We start from the raw sequence: 19,623 nt of genomic DNA, 5'->3' as shown, positions 1-19,623 counted from the left end.
CAATAGTAGTCCCTTTTCAGACACTATTAAAGAACATTCCTTAGAACGTGGGTTATTTTAACAAGGGTTATCTTGAGCATATTAATCTGTAAATGTTACTAAAGCCTATTTACCTATCAAAAATTGTATATAATAAATTGTTTAAAAAAGTCTCTTCATAGACATGGGAAAAACTGGCAAGATGTGCTCCAAAATCTTGACATAATGCTTCTGCTTCACTCCACGTTCTTTTCATCAGAACCTTCTCTCTGTGAAATATCTGCAATAAAATAAACACTGCCATAAATGTGGTTGATTTCAGAGAGCAATAGTTTCAAAAGCCCATAAAAACTAAACATCGCAGCTCTTTCTACAATAAAGTTTATATTTCAAGCACAGTTCTGATTCAAGACTTAAGAATTTCATTCACTTTAAAATGTTATTAAAGGATGGTAACAATTTTTGTTTGCTAAGTAGAAAACGGTGCTTTAGCTAAATACTTCAGAAACAGTGTATTCCTAAAACAACATAGAACCTGAAAAATTTAAAGCACATTTGCCAATTACCTTGTAGCAGTTGAGTAGATTGCCTTCTGACTCCCATCCAAAGTAGCAGGAACTCAAATGTCTTTGAAAAGTAAGTTCAGGTTCTTCATAAGAATTCACTTTTTGCTTGCACAATGACATTGCTTTGAAGTTCTTACAGCTTTTTACCTCCCAATAACCAACAGGGTCCTGCCCTCGCATTGCCACACATCCTCCAGAATGACCTAAAGCACGGAAGCAAGCAGCAAATAAAGCATTTGAATTTTGTGAATTTTTAGTGAAGTGACTGTTTCACAGGCATTGAGTGCAAGGTAAAATCTTGATGAGGTCACAAAGGTAGCAAATTCTGTGGTCAGAGATCAGGTTGTAAACATGTTTTGGATGACATGAGCATATAAAATGAAACAACAAAAGAATCCTTTCAGAAAATGCAGAAAGGAAAACGCAATTTAAAACAGTAATTCAGTGAACTGCAGCAGTAAAGCAACAAATGTAGAAAGAAATTTAAAAGCAATTAGCGAAACAGCATCTTCTTAATATTTATGTCTACATCTTCAGGTATCTCTAAGTGGTTCATGTTTCAAAGGATGAAGAACTTAAATTCTAATCATCTAAAGACTCAAATGTTTGGCCACAACATCACTGGCCACATTTGAATCAATTTTCTACATATTAACTTGCTATTTCATTTTTTCAATTCTTGGAAAGTTTTCTTTGGATTACCATAAAACAAAATCTAATGGCACACCAAGTACCAGCAAAGTAAAGAGGAAGAATTAAAACACAGTGTTCTTATTGCCAGAAATACATCTAAGACAATCTCTGCCCTCTTCTTCTCTTCTTCATAAAAACAGAACTGCAAACTACTTGTAGTGGGAGCGTGTTTCTCCCCACAGGCTTTTTTTTTTTTTTTTTTTTTTTTTTTTTTTAATTCAGCACATGACTCACGTGGCTGATACTTGTTCCAGTTTGTGTAGCTTACAGAGTGATTTTTCCCATCTGTTGTTAGCCAAAAGTATTCTCCTGTGTTGTTAAGGTCTTGCAGTCCTATCCAAAAATAAGTTCTCTCAGATTTTACCACACTACGGATCATGCTGGTAATAAAAGCTTGCTCAAACCTAATAAAACAATCAAGACAAAATGCTTGTTAGTACAGAATAGGTCAACTGGCATTTTGGTGAGTAGATCTCATGAGACGACTTAAAACATCCAAGAAAATTATCTAGAAGTTACTTGATTTTCTTTACAGAACTCTGTGGAAAATTTCACAGATCAGTTTATGATATAGCATAGTTTTTCCTTCCTTTTCTTCTTCCTCAGCCCCCCTGCATTTGGGTGCATTCAAAGCACAGTAGAGAGAGTTCTCCTACGCTCAATGCTAATGCTGCAAGATGCTAAAATATAATATATTCATGATGAAGAGATATAAATTAGAAAATCTTTGTATGAAGAAGAAAAGGTGGCAGGGTCATAATAAGGTACAGAATACAGAAAAGCAAAAGCTTTGCACAGAAGTATCTTATTAGAACTAGACAGAAAAAACAACACTAAGGAATCAGAGCTGAAAAACTCCAAGCACCACCAAAAGGAATCACTTTTACATTCTCAAATTTCTTCATTAAAGCTGTATGAGACATTTAGAGTTTTTCAAATAATATATGTCTCACCCAGTAATCCATTTTTCACTTTAATGTAAAGTATTCAGATGTAATTGGTATAACACAATAAAAAACTAACAACAAGCTTCCTTTGTTGCTCCAACATTAGAAGTGGAAACTAATATAATAAACAGTATTGGCTACATCCACCAAAAATACAATAAAATCAAATAAACAGAAAAATACAGAACACACACTTCCAGCAATGTGCAGTATGCCCTTAGCTCACTGTGAATTTTGAGTTGTAACCACTTAGCTGCCCAGAATTTGTTCTTTATCCTTTTTGTAACAACTATTGCTGCAGCGCAGTATATTACTGCATTTATTGGGCACAATTGTGAAACCATCTAGCAGGCCAAATTCCCACCACTTTAAATCTTTATGTTGTCTTTCCCTAAAATTTTTAGCTATCACCATCTGATTGGTGGTGGTTACAGTACTTCTCTCTTAAATGGGTGTAATGTGATGGAAAATGCAACGACAGCAGAGCAGCAAGGTCCCAGGATTTGCTCAAATGCGACAGCCATGGACAGAAGTAAAGGAAAGAAACTTCTTACCTTCAACCTCAAGTATACAGGGATCTCCAGCAAGATCCCCACACCTCCACTGCCAACCCTTAAATGAGGTCTGGGGAGGGGTGGATCCTGGCCCCCCTCCTTCTGGTCATTCAGTGCATCGCATGTACCTGGGCTCCCCTGGGTTGGCCCTGCCTTCTCACCAGGTGCTCAGTCACTGCTTCAAGCCATGACTTAGCATTACCATTAAAATGTTTGTTTGTTTGTTTTTGCTGTTGTTTTGTGCATTGTTTGTTTTGTTTTGTTTTTTAAAATAATAAATACATATAGGTTTAAGTATGTGTGTAATCTACCTGTAATGGGAATCCAACATATATAGTAAATCATAAACAGACTAGAGAAACTTCAAGCATCTGGACATATGCAGAGAAGAAAGGCTTTGCTGAAGCTGGAATATGGGTAGACAGGAAAAAAAGCAAGTGTAGACAGAGGTCAGATGCTTTTCAAACACTTATTCTCTCCTCCCTATTTGCTGAAGATTCACATAAATGCAAAACTAAATAGAAAGATTCTTAAAACATTACCTGATCTGTATTAAAATTTTATGCATTTTGATAATAAAAGTTAAAAATACTGTAATTTTTCAGTATGGTTTTCCAAGTACATTAATAGAATTTCTTGAGGATGTTACATACCTCTGTATAAATTGTTTTGTTTAGATTCCTGAATGCTCATGTGTGGGCATTGCTATAAATCTAAATTAGACAAAATTGCTTTTTATTAAAATCATTGTCAATTAAAAATAAAGCACATCTTTTTTCTAGCTAATGTTAGTAATTATACTCAATTATCACACAAATATTATTTCATAATGGTAATATCTTTTGCCATGCAACACTTTCTGAAGTTAGAACAGCTCTTGTTAGAAGCATCTTCACGCTGTCTGATAGGATTAACTACCTGTTTGTTACTGATACAAGTGCAGATGGGCAGAAATAACCACTGGAAGCATGTTCAAAACTTCGAGGGGTACTGTCGATTTTGTAACAATATCCACCATGTCTTTCCCATCCCTTAAAAAAAATGAACATTTTTTTATAGATTATTATATAGTACATAGATATTAAAAATTTGATCCGCATTTGTCATTTCTGTCTGTTCATCATTCATAACCCTACAGCCCTCTTCCATGGCTCCAGAGCAGCTCCTCTCAAGGTCCCTAAAAAGTAGGTGAACTTAACAAAATTAAGTTTAAATCCTTAAAATATGGAGAAAAAAAAAAAGAAAAAAAACAACAACGAAAACAACAACAAAAAGAGTTTAATATACACATAACAGTGTTTTTAATGAGTATAGCAAAGATGTGGCAACGTTAAGGCACTTCCTCCACACTTTTTTTTTTTTTCCCCCCATGTTATACTATGAGAGCATTGCTTTGCTGACATAGTTAGGGGTGTATGCCAAGCCTCTAGGCCATCTCTCTGGCATAAAGCATGTAGTAGTACTCAATGGTTTACAGCTGTGTTAACTCACTGCTGATATTGAACACCTGAAGTACAAGGCAAACACTGTCCTGTCACATTCAGTTAAGTTGCCAAAAAAAAAAAGTTACAGCTGCTCTCTCTTCACATGAAAATGGATATATTTACTCCAGAAATATGCTGCCCTTTCATGCAGCAGTTCCTCCCAGATATTCACTTTTCCTCAGCAATCTTCTTCTCTTCTTCCTTTTCAAAATTTTAAAAGAAGAACAGCAACCATTGTGTTCTGATAATACAGAATTAAAATTAGGCATGCTCATGGTTTATCCAATAAGCCAGAACACACTGTCAGAGTGCAGTTTGTCTCACTTCTCGTTATTAATCTCTTATTAATTCATCCACCTCTAGTTATCCAGAAGACCACACCAGGTCCAGTGGGAGCTCTGCCTGCCCCAGTGCCCGTGATATACCTGCCTGGTGCTCCTGCCTGCACATTTTAAATAACCAGCAGACTACGGGAATAAGAAACCACCTCTGTACAGCTCGTCTTGAAGCCACACGGAAAAGACAACCAGGCAGCCTTGTTTTGCCTCTCCCATGAGGGAGCTTGCAAAGAGGAGCAGCAAGGAACCAGCACCAGAAGATGACAACTTTTGCTTAGGAATGTGTTTAATTGCTATCAAAAGCATGCTGGGGAGCCTGAACACAGCTCTGCTGCCCTTTACTGTCATCCTACTTCAGTGCCTGGCAGATGACCAGGCACTGTAACACCAGCTCCTTTGGCTTCATCTGAGAACACCACGTATGCATGCCCAGATGCTCGCTTTGCCAACAGAAATAAACAAACCTGTGTAGGAAATCTTCCCTGTCCGTACATCAACAAGCTGGGGTTTCCCTGACAGAGAGAGGCACCTGCGAGTGAGAAGGGCTCTTCCATGTGGTGGATTCTACAATGGGTGACAAGACAGAGCATAGCAGCTTGTGCTTTGGTGGGGATGTAAAGGTAGTGAGTATTGGGGAAGGAGAGGTTCGAGTATTGACAAAAAAAAAGCCCCTCCTGCACACAGCCTACTCATGGCCTGAGCGCGCTTCCTCCTGGTTCAAACTTTCGACATTGTTACCCTTTGAACAAGTTTCCCCTTCTCATTTACCTGTGCCCTGCTCTTTTTGGCAGGGTAGAGAGGTCAGAAATTGAATTAGCTGTGGGAGAGATTGTGGTACAAACAGTCAGAGCAACAAACCACCTCATCTGGTCTGCAACCACCCAAGTGCTCTGCAGGAGAGCAGGTGGGAAACGGCCAAGCATTTGTTCCCTCTGACTGAAGTTCTCCAGTGAACAAGTGTATTGCATCAAATGAAGCAAACACAGTCATCCTAACCTCCTGGAAATTTAAATTGGAAACAAATGGCAGTGCATAACCTTCCTCAAAAAGCTTTTTTGGTGCCTCAAGTCTGGAGAAAAGAAATTTGACACTAATCTTTATTAAAAATAATAACCATAATTGTGGAGTGACTGGAAGATGGTAAGCTTGCATTCAGGACAAGCACAAGTTGAGAAATTCCAAACTTTAAAGGCTGAGTAATCTGTCACTAAAATTGCATTCAGTGCAAATAAAGAGGAAGCGATGTTTATGGAGACCTCTCCTGCCTCCACTGAATTGTTTCACATGCGGCTCCTCGAGGGACAAACTAACTGAGAAACATTGTTCACATTTACCCTGTTCTGCTCTTCCCCAGACATCATTCGTGGCCACTAGTGGAAGACAGAACATGAGGCTGATGGACCCTTAGTCTAAGCAGAAATCCTGCTCTGTATAAGGCTTTATAGTTTTATTAGCAAATCTCTTAAAAATTCATTTCTATTTGTCTACCACAGCCATAAAGACCAATGTACAATTTAGTTCTAAAGTTATTTTTTGACTCACCAATTAAAGTACAGAAGATCAAAGAAAGTCACCAGCACCAATGCGTTCAGCTCTATACATAGAAGCTCCCAACTTGATTGTCAAACAGCTGGCAATTCCACAGTCTGTTTCAAAAGCTAGTTTAAACAAAATGTCTAAAAGTGCCTAGAGAATCTGACCTTTGCAATGAAATATTTATTGGTGTTAATATCCTGCCAGCTAAGAAAGAAGAATAGTTGACTTGCTAAGGGAAGAAAGTGCTTAGCACTCTTTTGTCTTTGAAAGACAGAAGTGTAGGTTTCTGCTGTAACTTAATATGGATATACTGCAAAAACTCACTCTGCAGAACCACAGAAAATTTTAAGAGTTAGTTCATGTGATGCACAAGTTATAAAATCAACATGAGATAAAAGCTCAGTAATAAAAGATAAGACTATAAAGCTTTGTAAAAATAAACAACTGTGCCTGAGGTCTGAGTCTACCAGCCCTTAAATATGAATGACAGTAAGAGGCTAACAAAGCAAGGGATCAAATGCGAGAAAAAAGAAAAAAAAAAAGAAAAAAGAAAAAATGGATAACTGCATGAAATAAATAGCTGGAGCTGATCTGGAAAATTAGGCCAATAACTTACAACAACATACAAATGGAATGTTAAAAGAGAGTAGTCAAGACAAAAAAATTGAAATAAAACAACTGTCAGTAAGGTTAGAACTGACCTCTTTTGATTAAATGAACGTGACTTTTTTCCTCATTAGAAAGAAATTTATAGAAATCAAGGGACTAATAAGAGGGTTCAGCATATGTTTTTAGTGGGTGCGGAACATCAACAAGCAGAAATTTATCCTGAATAGGAAGCCTGCCAGAGCACACCAAGCTACTCAAGACCAATGGCTTTTAAGTCTCACTCCTGCGAGATACTAAAAGTTCAAGTGCTGTTAGCTCCTAACTACAGCTGGAAATCCTGATGCTCTGCACATTTTTCACGTAGTCAGGACTACAAATTGTTCTTCACACTTGTTACACATAGAATTCTCAAGCAATAAAATATATTGTTCCAAATGAACCAATCATCCTAAATTCTCAGAAATTTTAACCTGGATAAAAGCAGTAATGTTGGACCTGAGCACTATTTCTGGGGAAAAACTGCATCCAGCTTCAAACAGGTCAGTTTCCAACTTCTTACAATTCAACTGAACTGAGAAAAAGGACCTAAAGGGTAAAGAAGGATAAATAAGCCAAATAGGATGTTTTTCTGTTGATAGAAAAAATGAAACTTCTCCAGAATTTCTAATAAAAGCTAAGAACACAAAACTGTTGTTTATACGCAGTGGAAAGGAATCAGGATAAATAAAAATCAAACTTCAGTATCTTATCCATTACCAGCAAAATGCAAAGCCTAGAAGTCTGAAAACCTATTGTAATGCCCTAGTTTAGTTGGCTCCTCTCATTTCTGTTTGAAAGTAGAAGGAATGCTTATGTACAAGTGGAAGAGTTCATTCTCCATGTCAATGAAACTGATTGTCTTTCACCCTGACATTCCTTTTAAATGTATGAAAACCATGTGTGGGTTGAGGCATCATATAACAGCCATTATTTGCACAGATGGCGTACAAAAGGGTTTTCACTTTTGATCTAGAAAAAAGTGGGAACATGGGTCACAACTGCTGACAACACAATGAGCCATGAGAGGCATCTTGGGAAAGCTTTTTATCTTAAATTTTTATTTACATATTTTCAAGGCAATTAGATTTTCCTAGGAAAACAGGCACATCTTCAGTACAAAAACAAAAAAACCCCTACCTATTTACATCCATACATTCTCCATCTACTTTTAAAGAATTCCCATATAATATTATTTATCAGTAAGGTTCCGAAACAAACAAACAAAAAGCCCCACAAAATCTCTTACCTCTGGACAACTCGATTCTGCATCAGAGGAAACACTGTTAATTTCTCCTGCTTTTTTACAAATGTAGAAAGATTTGTCTTCACATTTTTTAACTTTCCAGTGTCCCTCCTAAATGACGGGGAGAGGGAGGGAGAGAAAAGTAAAAAAGTATTATATTCTATACATACTCATATTCTCCTGCATATATATATATATATATACACACATACACACATATATTCAGATATATATGTGTGTGTGTGTATATGTTGCATATATATATACACACATACACACACACACATATATATACAGATATATATGTGTGTTGTATATATATATACACACACATATACACACACACATATGTATATACATATACATACACACACACACACACACACACACACAAATTAGATTGCACAATTTCTCTTCCTTTTTAACTTTTCAATAAAAGCAAGTAGCAGACTAGTTTTTCTTGCTCTATTCCTTTATTTATCCTTATACGGATCACTTCTTTTTAACAACACTGATTTGAAAAGTCCTGCTGACAATCATACAAAAGTGGTTGTCTTCTTAAATCACTCCCTTGGATGTAATGCATTTTAATTAACTAAAACCATGGGCATGCCAGACGCTTACCTTTCAGAATCACATAACGAACCTTCTTCCTAACTACTGCAGTATTTTATAAAATTAATCTTTATGTCCTTTACAGACCTTACTTAAAAAACTATGAAGGTTGTACAATATTCTTAGACTTCTATCAGTACCGGACATGTAATACTGAAAACAATGCTTGAAGCATTATATCTTGAATCTCCTTTTCCACTACTTCCTATTAAATGATTTTGTTTGCTTACATTTGCAAAATTAATCAAATATGGTTTAGTATATCTGAAACCAGAATTTTACTAACGTCTTATTTTGTGCTTCCAATGAGAGCTGACTTTTCCACGTCACTGTAGTTGTCTTATCTTTCCCATGAATTGAACACTTGAACTCACTACTGAAGAGACAACAAAAACTTCCTGATACAGCTTCTACACTTGGGTGAAATTTACTTCATTGAAAAACTGGATTATATTGCCCCTTAATCTAAGACATGTCTTAGCAAATTTAAGTACCATAAATTTTAGAAGTAAAGTAAGTTTATGACTAAATTAAGAAAAAAAATGGTCAGTGCCATGAGTTATGTACTGACAGGACGTAATCTAAGCTTACCTGAAAATTACTCCCAATCTTACATCACCTGACTGATTTGGGGTCAGTCTTACCACTGTTAACTTTCATAGTTTTATGCGGGTTTAGACTACTGCCTGGTTTTGAAAGGTGCCTCACAGAAGTTATAAATACTAACAGCAACACAAAATTGACACGATTGACCATTTTTCAGAATACGAATTTGAAGACTTAAAGACTTGAACTGATGAGTCATAAACTGTAATACACACTGCTACTTGGATTTTACATTTCTTTGTCTTTATCAAAATACCTACTAATACTGGCTAGCTTCCATTTGGCAAGCTTTATATATGTAATGCTTTTATTGAATACAAGCTCAAAATTGATGATTAATTTTTCTGTGTATCAGCACTGCAAAGTGTACTAGTTCCTAAAAGCAACGTTGCATTTATCACAACTTGAATATATTAGGAATAAAAAGACAAAGTCATACAATAGATCGTGATTTACAAAAATATGCACAGTGAGAAAATAATTTATTATCAACGAAAATAAAAGTGGCCATCATGTTCTTTCAACAAGAAAAGGAAACTTACAGGTCCTTGTGCTGAAACACACAGTTGTCCTATTCTTTGAAAGGTACTAGGTTCTTGGCTGTGCCAGTATGAGAACTTCACTGGGGTGCCATCTGACCACTCAAAAACAACTGAGACATTACTACTATATAATCCAATCCATGTTTCAGTTATGTTTTCTGTAAAAGAATAAAATATATTTTAATGAGGAAGAAAACATGCCCACTGTTCCTGTAGTATCAATGCTACTACTAAAATTACTCATCAGATTTCAGTAAGAATTACTCTAATTATTCATTCTTTAGACAACAGGGACCAACAACTGCTTTTGTACATCTGGCACCCCCCTTCAAAGAGGAATCTACCAACAATTAACCACAGCACAAACTTTGCAGCAAGGACAAAGCCAACCTGCAAAGCAAAAGACGCTCTGAATTGTTGTTACTTCTAATCACAATTCTTGCATAAAGAAAATTTTTGAGTGCTCTGCAGCAGTTTGCACAGAACTAGTCAATAACAGGAAAAGACAAAAGCCAGACTGCTGAAGGTTCATGATAAGGGTGGTAACATCAATGAAAACTGACCCCGTTCCATGAGGGAAATCTCTAACTTTTGCTATAACCGCTGCCTGCCATTTGCCCAGCATGGTCCAATGCAAATGCTACACTCTCAAATAAAGCGCAAGCAGCAATTTTACAGAAGCCTGGGTGTGATGTACTGAAACACCAAGGCAGCACACAGATTCTCACTGTGTTCCAATATGTCTATTCATTACTTTATTGTGTTTATTGGAGAAGGTGAAGCTTTACATTTTTAAGACTCCTAGAAAGAGCACATATCACACTTCCCTCTTCTGTAATCAACATTTGGATGTATCACATAATGTGGGCTAATGATATTCTGTGGCTGCACAGAAGAGCATCGCAAAACACTTCAAGCAACACTGCACACTTTAACTCCTAAAACTCACCACGTTGAAGCAAGTTATGGAGCAGCTCTGCATCTGCCATGGAGGATATACTAATGAGCCCGCTGCTGTCACTTTGGCATGAGATCAAAGCATCATTCCAGCTCTTCCCCTCTTTATGAAGTCTGTAGCAGTTGCGATTGTATGGGTACCAGCCAGCATCACAACGAGTGGCATAATACTTCCATGTATCTTTTAATTAAACATATAAAATTAGAGTATATCAGAAAATTAGATAGAATTACCAAGGTTGTACTGTGTTTATAATGCATGCAGAACTATTTTCTTAACTTATGCTGAAAACAGAGTCATTCCAAGGAGGACAAAACACATGCTCTGTGGAAAATCATCTACAAAATTTTTTCCCACCTCATTTTATGACTCAACCATTTAGGTTGTTAGACTAGTACAAACACTAATAGAACTGTTATTCCGTTTAAAACTTGTTGCATTTCCTTATTACCTTTGGGCCTGATCCAAAACCAGCTGAAACTTTTTCAGATAGAATACCTGTAAAGAGTGTGGGTAAGTCCCATTTCATTGTCTGAAAGAGGCAGGGAAACTTTTGATTTATCAGGAAAAAATTGATTTGTTTAAGTTTCCCATAGAAAGGGAATCTGAGCCATTCTATACACTAATATTATATTAACAATTTAAAAAATACGTGCACAATTCTTTTTCAGTATAAGAAAAGCATGGCACGCCATAAAAATAACTACAAATTTAGAGCTGCATTTATGCAACTTAATCCTCTGCAGGCAATTGGTGATGTCTATTCTAAGCTTAACTTTCAGCTTCCATTTTTAACTTCCATTCTAAGGCTACTTTTAAATTCAAAATTGTGGCTGTATTGAAATATAAAGAGACTGAGCATTTTGTAAGCCTCTGATAATGTAAGGAATCAATTAAATGCTATGTATATTGAAATGATGTGTCGGTTTTCCAAACTCTCAAGGTGTTGTCCAGGACTGCATTTGAGCAGAAGAAACTGTTACGACTTCAGTTAAGGTAAATGGTATTCAAGTTAAACTAGCAAACCCACACATTTACTGCAGCTAACATTCTGTTCTGATGACTTTATATACAGGTAGCTTCCTCTTGCTCTCCTTCCATATTCACAAAAACGACTCATTAACACTGAAAGACTTACCCAGTGTTTTGTGCTCTGTCTTATTTAAATATTTCTTGCATACAAAAGGAAATCCAGATTCACATAAGTAACTTTTCCAGCCATATTTCAATTTTGAACTCATCACTGCACAATGATTTTCACCAGAACGGTCCTCAGAAACATCTGTAAACACATTTTTTGAGAAGCACGCAATTACAAGAAGTCCATTGTTGTAAAACAGTGCTGTACTCGTATTGAATGAATGTATAACCAGCCCTGTACACTCAAACTTCCAGCAGTGTTAAACTAATGCTATGGACAGCTTAACATTAACCACCACTTACACACGTGGCAATCTTTCCAGAAGTGTCGGCTGCTGCTGTCACGTGAGGCTGAAACAAGTTGTGGTGTCAATGTTACACGTGCTGGAGGACAGACCTCAAAATGCAGCAAACCAAGTCGCAAAGCTCACCTTAATTGCATGTTACTGTAAACAAACTAAAACTCCTTGTAACAAGGTAGAACATTAGAACATAGTTATTAAATATGCAACCGGAATCTCAAAACACCCTTAAAGCAGGTAACAGAAGGCCTAGATCATTAACACTGGACAGATACATCTCAGTGGATGTCCCATCCCTAGAAGAAGCTTTAGTTCATGAGCTGAGCAAATATTTCAACAGAAAGTTATACTGATTCACTTGTTTCACTTTTCAAATGTAGCTGTAAGAACAGCACTCCCAGCTGCAGTTACAGAGAGCAACAACGACACAGCTAAAACAAATCCATACCTGCTCTCCAGTTGACAAACACCAGTGGTGCTCCATCTGACCACTGCCAGCCAGCACCTTCCTCTAGCCGATTCAGGCCTGTCCACAGCACATTATCTGTGATGTTTAACTGTCCTAGAACAGACAAAGTAGACAAAATTATACTCCATACATTCCCCATCTTTAAATATCTACAGGTATAGATATGCTTCCTGCTACAATAGAAATAAAACAAAATTTCACATTGGTTTCCAGAAAGCTCATGCTGTTCTTTCTGTCTTATCACTTTGTTAATCAACACAGAGCTGAGGAGGAATAAACTCAAAGGTCTATATCCCTTCAAAGGCTGCCCATTCTGTATAAGCTATTACTGACCTTAGAAGTTAAATCTGCAACAAACAGCTGCAGAAATGCCAGCCTGACTCGGCTCACCATCAGACACAAACCAAACAATTTCCACTCTCTCTGCAGCCTGCATATATATATATCAAAAAGCTAACAAAATGATTTTTAAAACTTCCTGTCAGCTTACATCCTGCCATTGAAAACCAGCAATAATGGGAAGGAACCTGAAGCCACCTTTCATAGCACAGTTCAGTTGCCTGTTCCTTCACTTGGTCCTCTTTGCCAGCACTGAAGCAGCATCAGAAGACTGCCCAGAACCAGCCTGAGACTCATTCTGCACAGAGACCTTAGCCAAGATGGAACTCCAAACAATCATAAAAACAACTTTGTCTTTATTTCCCCATAGAGGTTGATCTACTTCGAGGCTATCACCAAACTGAACAGCCAGCCAGTCCCACCTGCGCACCTCAAGCACGCACCCACTCATAGCGCTAGCAGCACATGGGGCCTACTCACGGCTCAAGTCGCTGACGTAGCTCTGCTCTTCAGGGCTAGTGATGCTGAGCAGGTCTCCTCCCTGTGCCTGGCAGGCTGCCCGCGCCTCGTGCCATGACAGCACGGCTGATGGGTTGAACTGGTAGCACGCGTGCGTGGCCGGGTTCTCCTTCCAAAATGTGCCGCAGCCATGCTCTGCTAAGAAACAGGCTCATCACCAATAGCAACAAGACTATAAGAAGTATGGCACAGTCAGCAATTTATTTAATTAATGACAGTAGCATCGCAACAGAAGCATGATACTCAACCCCTCCAGTATCCCTTTGTAAAAGTGCATACAGAAGTAGGGCATTAACTGAATAAAATACCACTCCATTTCCCAAGTGGTTGACAAATCCTTGGGAGCTGCTCTGCAGCTGGTGGCAATTTTCACAGCTCCCATGATGCCAGCAGAGCCACATTTTAATTCATACCAGCTGATCCTTGCTTCCTTCAGCTGACGTGCAATAAGCAATGAGTGCCTCACCCAACTTGTGATGAAGCAGTCTCCTTCTATCTGGTACTCAAGAGATTAAAGCTACTATAATTACAAAACGTAAGCAGGGCTGAAAATACCCTCTGATACAACGGCTCCCTGGAAATTCCCATTATGAAATCACATTTCCAGATGTTTACAGCATGCTTTGGAACAGAGATCTGAGACACAGGCTGAGCTTGGAGGGCTTTTCCAAACCAACTCTATTGACAGAAGATAATATTTTGCTTATTTGTGAAATAACCTACAAGCTGCTATGTGTAGTATTTAATATTCATGAACAGTATACATCCAAAATTTTTTGTACAGCAAATATCTTCAAAAATCTGCTTCCAAGTGTTTTAGGCCCAAAACATAAGTATCCAAAGAGTGCATGGATTAATAGGAAGCTGAAAGATGTGATGAAGTCAAAAGCAGAATGTCCTTTTGCAGGAGAAATGCTTCCTTTGCACTGCGATGTTAAAGAGAGATGCGGCTCAGCAGGGCACAGTCAGTGGACAAAGCAGTGAGCACCTGCCATTTTTTTGCTTCTCCCTGGAATTGAGCTTTTGGGACAAGGACTTGGGTTTCCAAAGGCCAAACAAGGCAAATAATGATAGTCTGCTACATTCTACTCCTACTTTTATAAAAGGGACATTCATTCCCCCCTCACAGAAGGGAAGTAACCTTGTAATCCACAAAAAAGCATGTCCTACATTTATTAAAACAGATCACAAATACTCTAGGAGTTTAAAAATAATAATAATTAAAAAAAAAAAGATAAAAGTGAAAGGAAGCTATGACTTACCAGCACTAGGACAAAACCCCCATTTTTCATCTTGTTCATAGTGACTTGTTGTGGCACACCACTCAAATTCCTTTCCATCTCTGGTGCATTCATAATACCATTTGTTGTTATACTTAAATGGAAAAACGCATGGGAAACCAAAGGAATTTCCCAGCAAGGTATATGTTTCTGTAATAAATGAAACACAGAGATTAGAAGAACACATCCACAGAAATTTCTTCTCTCTCATATTTCATTATTTCTGTTTATAACAGCAATATTTAAATGTAAATATCTTAGGTTATTTTCTAATTTGAATTTATAAATGATATCACAACATTATTAGAAGTATAGGCAGCATAACTTCAGTAAGCAGAATTTGGAAATGTTAAGTTGATTACATTTATCACCATGAAACAGGACAGATTCTCATAACTTACTGCAATTAAAGAAAACAACAACGAAAGCAGAGCAATTATCATATAAATTCTGCATTTAAATCGTAGGTACCATAATCTGGACATGCTTGGATGCAAGATCTGGTTTTTTTTTTTTTTATTTCCTAGTATATGACAAATAAAAAATCTAGTATAATTTCCTCTGCTCCTTCCACTCTATTTTAAATGGATTTCTAACGTTTTTTCCATTCTTACTGTCATCCTATGGGAAAGAAAATCTGAAAGACAAAGGAATATTAAACAAACCATTTAAAATAAAACCATTTAAAATAAAACTTCATACCAGGGAGAAAAATAATCTAACTAAAGCACTAATTTTACACAATTTTGTTATCACATCAATTAATGCCTTATTAACTACTTTAAACAACGCCCTACTGCATTTTGAGTACTGAGAGAATCAAGTGCAACTGCAAGCTGTAACAGTATTACCTCTGTATCTCCTTAACCCCAGAGCACGTGCTTCTAGGAAAGGTCAGAGGACCACAGCCACACTTGGAACGAAATTGTTTGCCAAAGATTCCGTGTTGATATGCTAAAGATCGAAGTCCTCTGACTACAGAGGATGGACATGCTCCCAGCTTCCCAGAGGTTTCCAGAGTTAATGCCTGGCTGCACACACACGAAAAATGCAGTTCATGGATTGTAAATCTCCTTCAAAGCCTTCTGATATAACAGATGATACAAAGAAAATGGATTACAAGAAACGAGGCTTGCACCTCTGTCTGCTATCACTCTGCTAGCTACAAGAAATTATCTCCTTCCTGGCAAGAAAATAAATTTGCCAGCTCCAGTCCTCTCACCATAGTTAATGCATTGTGTTTTGAAGGCAGGGATCTCCTCAGCCTGGCGGACTAACAGGCTGCCTTGTACTTATCTGTATGTGCTGAAGTGGAAAGAAGAAAACAGAAAATGGAAGTGAGAGAGACTTTGCTTTATTTTGATCCTGAAACTCCTGGATGTTGCAGACCTAGGACTAGACCAGATCTACTTCCATCTTTCTGAGTGTACATAGCAAATGTGTAAGGCTCTTCATGGTATCAAATGTTTTCTGTCTGGTCTTAAGCACAGACTCTGCTAGGTTTTAGAGAAGAAGTTGGATACTACCATGCTTCCACAGGCATCACAGCTCCCAGAGGAGCTGCCTGGCAGGGAGCAGCAGCCAAGCCCAGCTGCACCTGAAGGGGAAACCACCAAGACCCAGAGCTCCACAATCCCAAAGCCACGTTTAAGTGGTAAAAATCAACAGCTCCAGTCTGAGACATGCTGTGCAAACATTAGGTCATTCTTCTGAAGAAATGCTGTAGGAGAAGTTGAGGAAGGGGTCAGAGTGTTCCTGTCTGAGGCAGTTCATGGAAAATGAGCTTATCTTAGTCCTTGTTCCTGGAACACTGCTAAGGTCTGCAGGTCTGGATCCTGACTTACACTTCTGTGCCTTCACTAGCTGTACAAGATGATTCATCACAAGCCTGATTTCTGTTGCAGAGTTTGACATGTTCAGAGTCCAGGTGCTGAATGTCGCAAACTTTTGATTAATGCACACTGCAACCGCAGGTGACCATCAGAGATCTGAATTCCAAACCCTGTATCTCTCTTTGGGTTTAATTGATAATGAGAGCTAACAAACAGAAAATCCTTAGTTCAGCTTGAGCATTTGAAATAGGTGTTTCCTGGTTTGCAAAGGTATGAGTGCTTGGGGAGGATCAGGAGGAATCGTGTCATAGAAGAGGAGAAAAATTAACTCAATTCAATTCAATATAGCATATTAACCCAATGTTCCTTCAGAATTACTTCTGAAAATTTTCCCCTACGCATTTATATAATAATATTTTATTTTTACCTTGGAACGGATGTTCACAAAGGTCTTCATCGTAGGACATGTACTGGATCCACTGATAATTAGATTTTTTTTGGGCTATAATACGTTTGCTATTTTCAACAGCTAATTTGTACTCTGATACACCAACCAGTGCTCTGCCATCACAATTCCACCATAACGAGTACTGATTTGAATCACATTCAAGCATAGTCAATGGCTGTTCTGGTCTACTGATGTTCAGTCCAAGACAGGTACTTCTGCCTATGTTGAAAAGACGACGATTGGATACCCATTTCCACAGCATGTTTTTGGAGAGCTGGCTGCAGTCTTCCAGAATCAGGCCAGCTGTGTCCACTTTGATGCATAAGTTGGAGTCTGAACTTTGGATAATAAATATCCCTTTATCTGTACAGGGAAAAAAAAAAAGAAAAAAAATAGCAAAAACATCTCAGTCTGTAGAATGCTGCGGATGATCAAATAGTAGTGGAAGACAAATCCTTTTCTTATTTATGAAGAAAGCAGAAAATATCCACCAGAATGACTGACACTTCAGAAAATAACAATACTGATCTAAATTTACTGCCATTTGCAAACATGTGGACCATTTGCCAGATCACAAGTGTGAGATTAGGACAATATATCTCAAGTTGGTCATCCAAAAATACACAGTTCTTAAAAACATCAGTCACATTTGAGGAATTAAAATGCCATTTGCCAAGAAATAGTCAGTAATGCAGTACAGGTTTAAGTGTCACAGCAAGTTATGCTGTGAGCTGCAAAATAGTTTTCTGTGGTGGACTTGAGATTCCAATTAAGGTAAAGGTTAAAAAATTTAAGGAGAAATCGCTGTGCTAATTCCTCACTGTTTGCAACAACAGAGGCATAAAACATACACTGCATTGTAAATGTGATATAGAAAAGGCAGGATTTTTCTCAATCACAACAGCCCGTGCATGTTGTTCATCTACACATGACCGCTTGGGACCACAGCACACATGCAGGGTTAGCCTGACATCTCAGCTTTCTTGGAATCAAATAGAAACTCACTGAACTCTGTGACATCATGTTGTAAGCATGTGAAGAGTCAGCTATTTAAGGTCTTCTGAAGAAATGCCTAGCTGAGCATATAGACTGAAAAGGAGAAGAACTGAGGAACTGGAAACCAGCAAAATACAACTCTGTAACAGCTCAGCGATTTGGTTTGTACTGAAATCCAGTGACAGTTAACCCATGGAGTTCCTCTCCTATTACAGAAGAGATTTTATGCTTCAGGAGATTATGCCTTGAAAATCTGAGTAGCATTTCCATTTTGCCATGAAATTTTGCAATAATTATTCCTACCATGTGTGCTTTCAATCTGCTGTAATTTACTACCCCTAATGTCCTGAAGCAGTAATAACAAAAAAAGATATTCCACATCTGGAGCATGAGAAGAAGAAGCCCACCCAGATGCTGTGTCTGGTTTCAGCCCCTATAATTTGGGTGCAGCTAACCAAAAGAAAGGCCTCAGCCAGCAGTAGGACAGTGCTGTATGACAGACAGATAAGAGCTCACCAGCATACAGTACATGCAACAAGCAGGATATAGGTTACAGTGCGATGTTTGGTTGCAGATTCTGCATAGAGCCCATGAGCACTCAGACATACAGAGAGGACAGGTCATTCTGCTAGCTCTGTCACTGGTATCTGTGACACTGTGACAGATACCCAAGGTGGGCCTTTGCTTTTGCGTTTTCAGTGACTTTGTACAGCTTGTGCTTCATACTTCTTGTCCAACCCAATCCACAGGCCACACAGGCAACACAGCCTCTATCCACAAACATAGAAAACAACATCAGAGAGGGGTACTGTTTCTTGTGATAGGTTCCTACAGCAGCCTTATTTTCACCAACCAAGAAACTACACAGTTAATTTGCCAGGTAAGTAGAAGTCGTTAACCCCAGTAAACACTGATTAATGAGGTTAACTCATCATGATACTGGAATTCACATATAAAAAAAGTTCTTATACAAATTCCCATGTAACAACATCCTGAGTATGTGAGGAACAACAACAAACAATCCAGAGATGAAGAGCCTACAACACAAGTGACCCAAGACAACTAGCATGGCTACAACAAGAGCAGATTGTACCTAACCAATTTGGTGGCCTCCTATAATGGAGTGACAGCATCAGATGACAAAAGAAAACCAGCTGATGTCATTTATTCATATTTCTGTAAGGTCTTTGACATGGTTCTACACCACGTCCTAATCTCTAAATTGGAGAGAGGTAGATTTGAAGATTGGCCTACTTAGGGTGTAAGGAACTGGCTGGACAGCTGCAGCCAGAGAGCTGTGGTCAACAACTCTAAGTCCAGGTGGAGGCCACTGACAAGCGGTGCCCACTACTGGTCTATTTTGGGACCAGTGCTCTTCAACTTTACCAATTTTAAAGACATTGGGATCAGCTACATCCTCAGCGAGTTTGCTGATGACACCAAGCTGAGTGGTGCAGTTGATACAACAGAAGGAAGGGATGTCATTCAGAAGGACTTGGACAAGCTTGAAAAGTGTGCTTATGTGAACCTAATGAGGTTCAGCAAGGCTAAGTGCAGGATATTGCACTGGAGTCTGGGCAATCCCAGAT

General features: G+C 38.2%; 1 protein-coding gene across 2 annotated transcripts in view; it reads right to left on the bottom strand.

Annotated features, from left to right (window-relative positions):
* PLA2R1 (phospholipase A2 receptor 1) overlaps window positions 1–19,623 on the bottom strand; it is a 37,772-nt gene that overhangs the window by 16,415 nt on the left and 1,734 nt on the right. Inside the window, exons 2-13 of one of the 2 annotated variants that reach the window (XM_085228163.1) lie at window positions 17,018–17,401; window positions 14,741–14,908; window positions 13,440–13,616; window positions 12,600–12,713; window positions 11,848–11,991; window positions 10,701–10,889; window positions 9,752–9,909; window positions 7,992–8,099; window positions 3,658–3,770; window positions 1,473–1,642; window positions 546–748; window positions 114–259 (exon numbers count right to left, since the gene is read on the bottom strand). In XM_085228163.1, coding sequence (XP_085084289.1) covers window positions 114–259; window positions 546–748; window positions 1,473–1,642; window positions 3,658–3,770; window positions 7,992–8,099; window positions 9,752–9,909; window positions 10,701–10,889; window positions 11,848–11,991; window positions 12,600–12,713; window positions 13,440–13,616; window positions 14,741–14,908; window positions 17,018–17,401 — 2,074 coding nt within the window. The remainder of the gene's footprint in view (window positions 1–113; window positions 260–545; window positions 749–1,472; window positions 1,643–3,657; window positions 3,771–7,991; window positions 8,100–9,751; window positions 9,910–10,700; window positions 10,890–11,847; window positions 11,992–12,599; window positions 12,714–13,439; window positions 13,617–14,740; window positions 14,909–17,017; window positions 17,402–19,623) is intronic. The other variant, XM_085228162.1, reaches the window with a different exon arrangement.

Source organism: Meleagris gallopavo, chromosome 7, assembly GCF_905368555.1.
Source record: "Meleagris gallopavo chromosome 7, MGAL_WU_HG_1.1, whole genome shotgun sequence".
NCBI lineage: Eukaryota > Metazoa > Chordata > Aves > Galliformes > Phasianidae > Meleagris > Meleagris gallopavo.
Note: the sequence above shows the minus strand (reverse complement) of the source record. Positions and strands in the feature narration are given on the sequence as shown.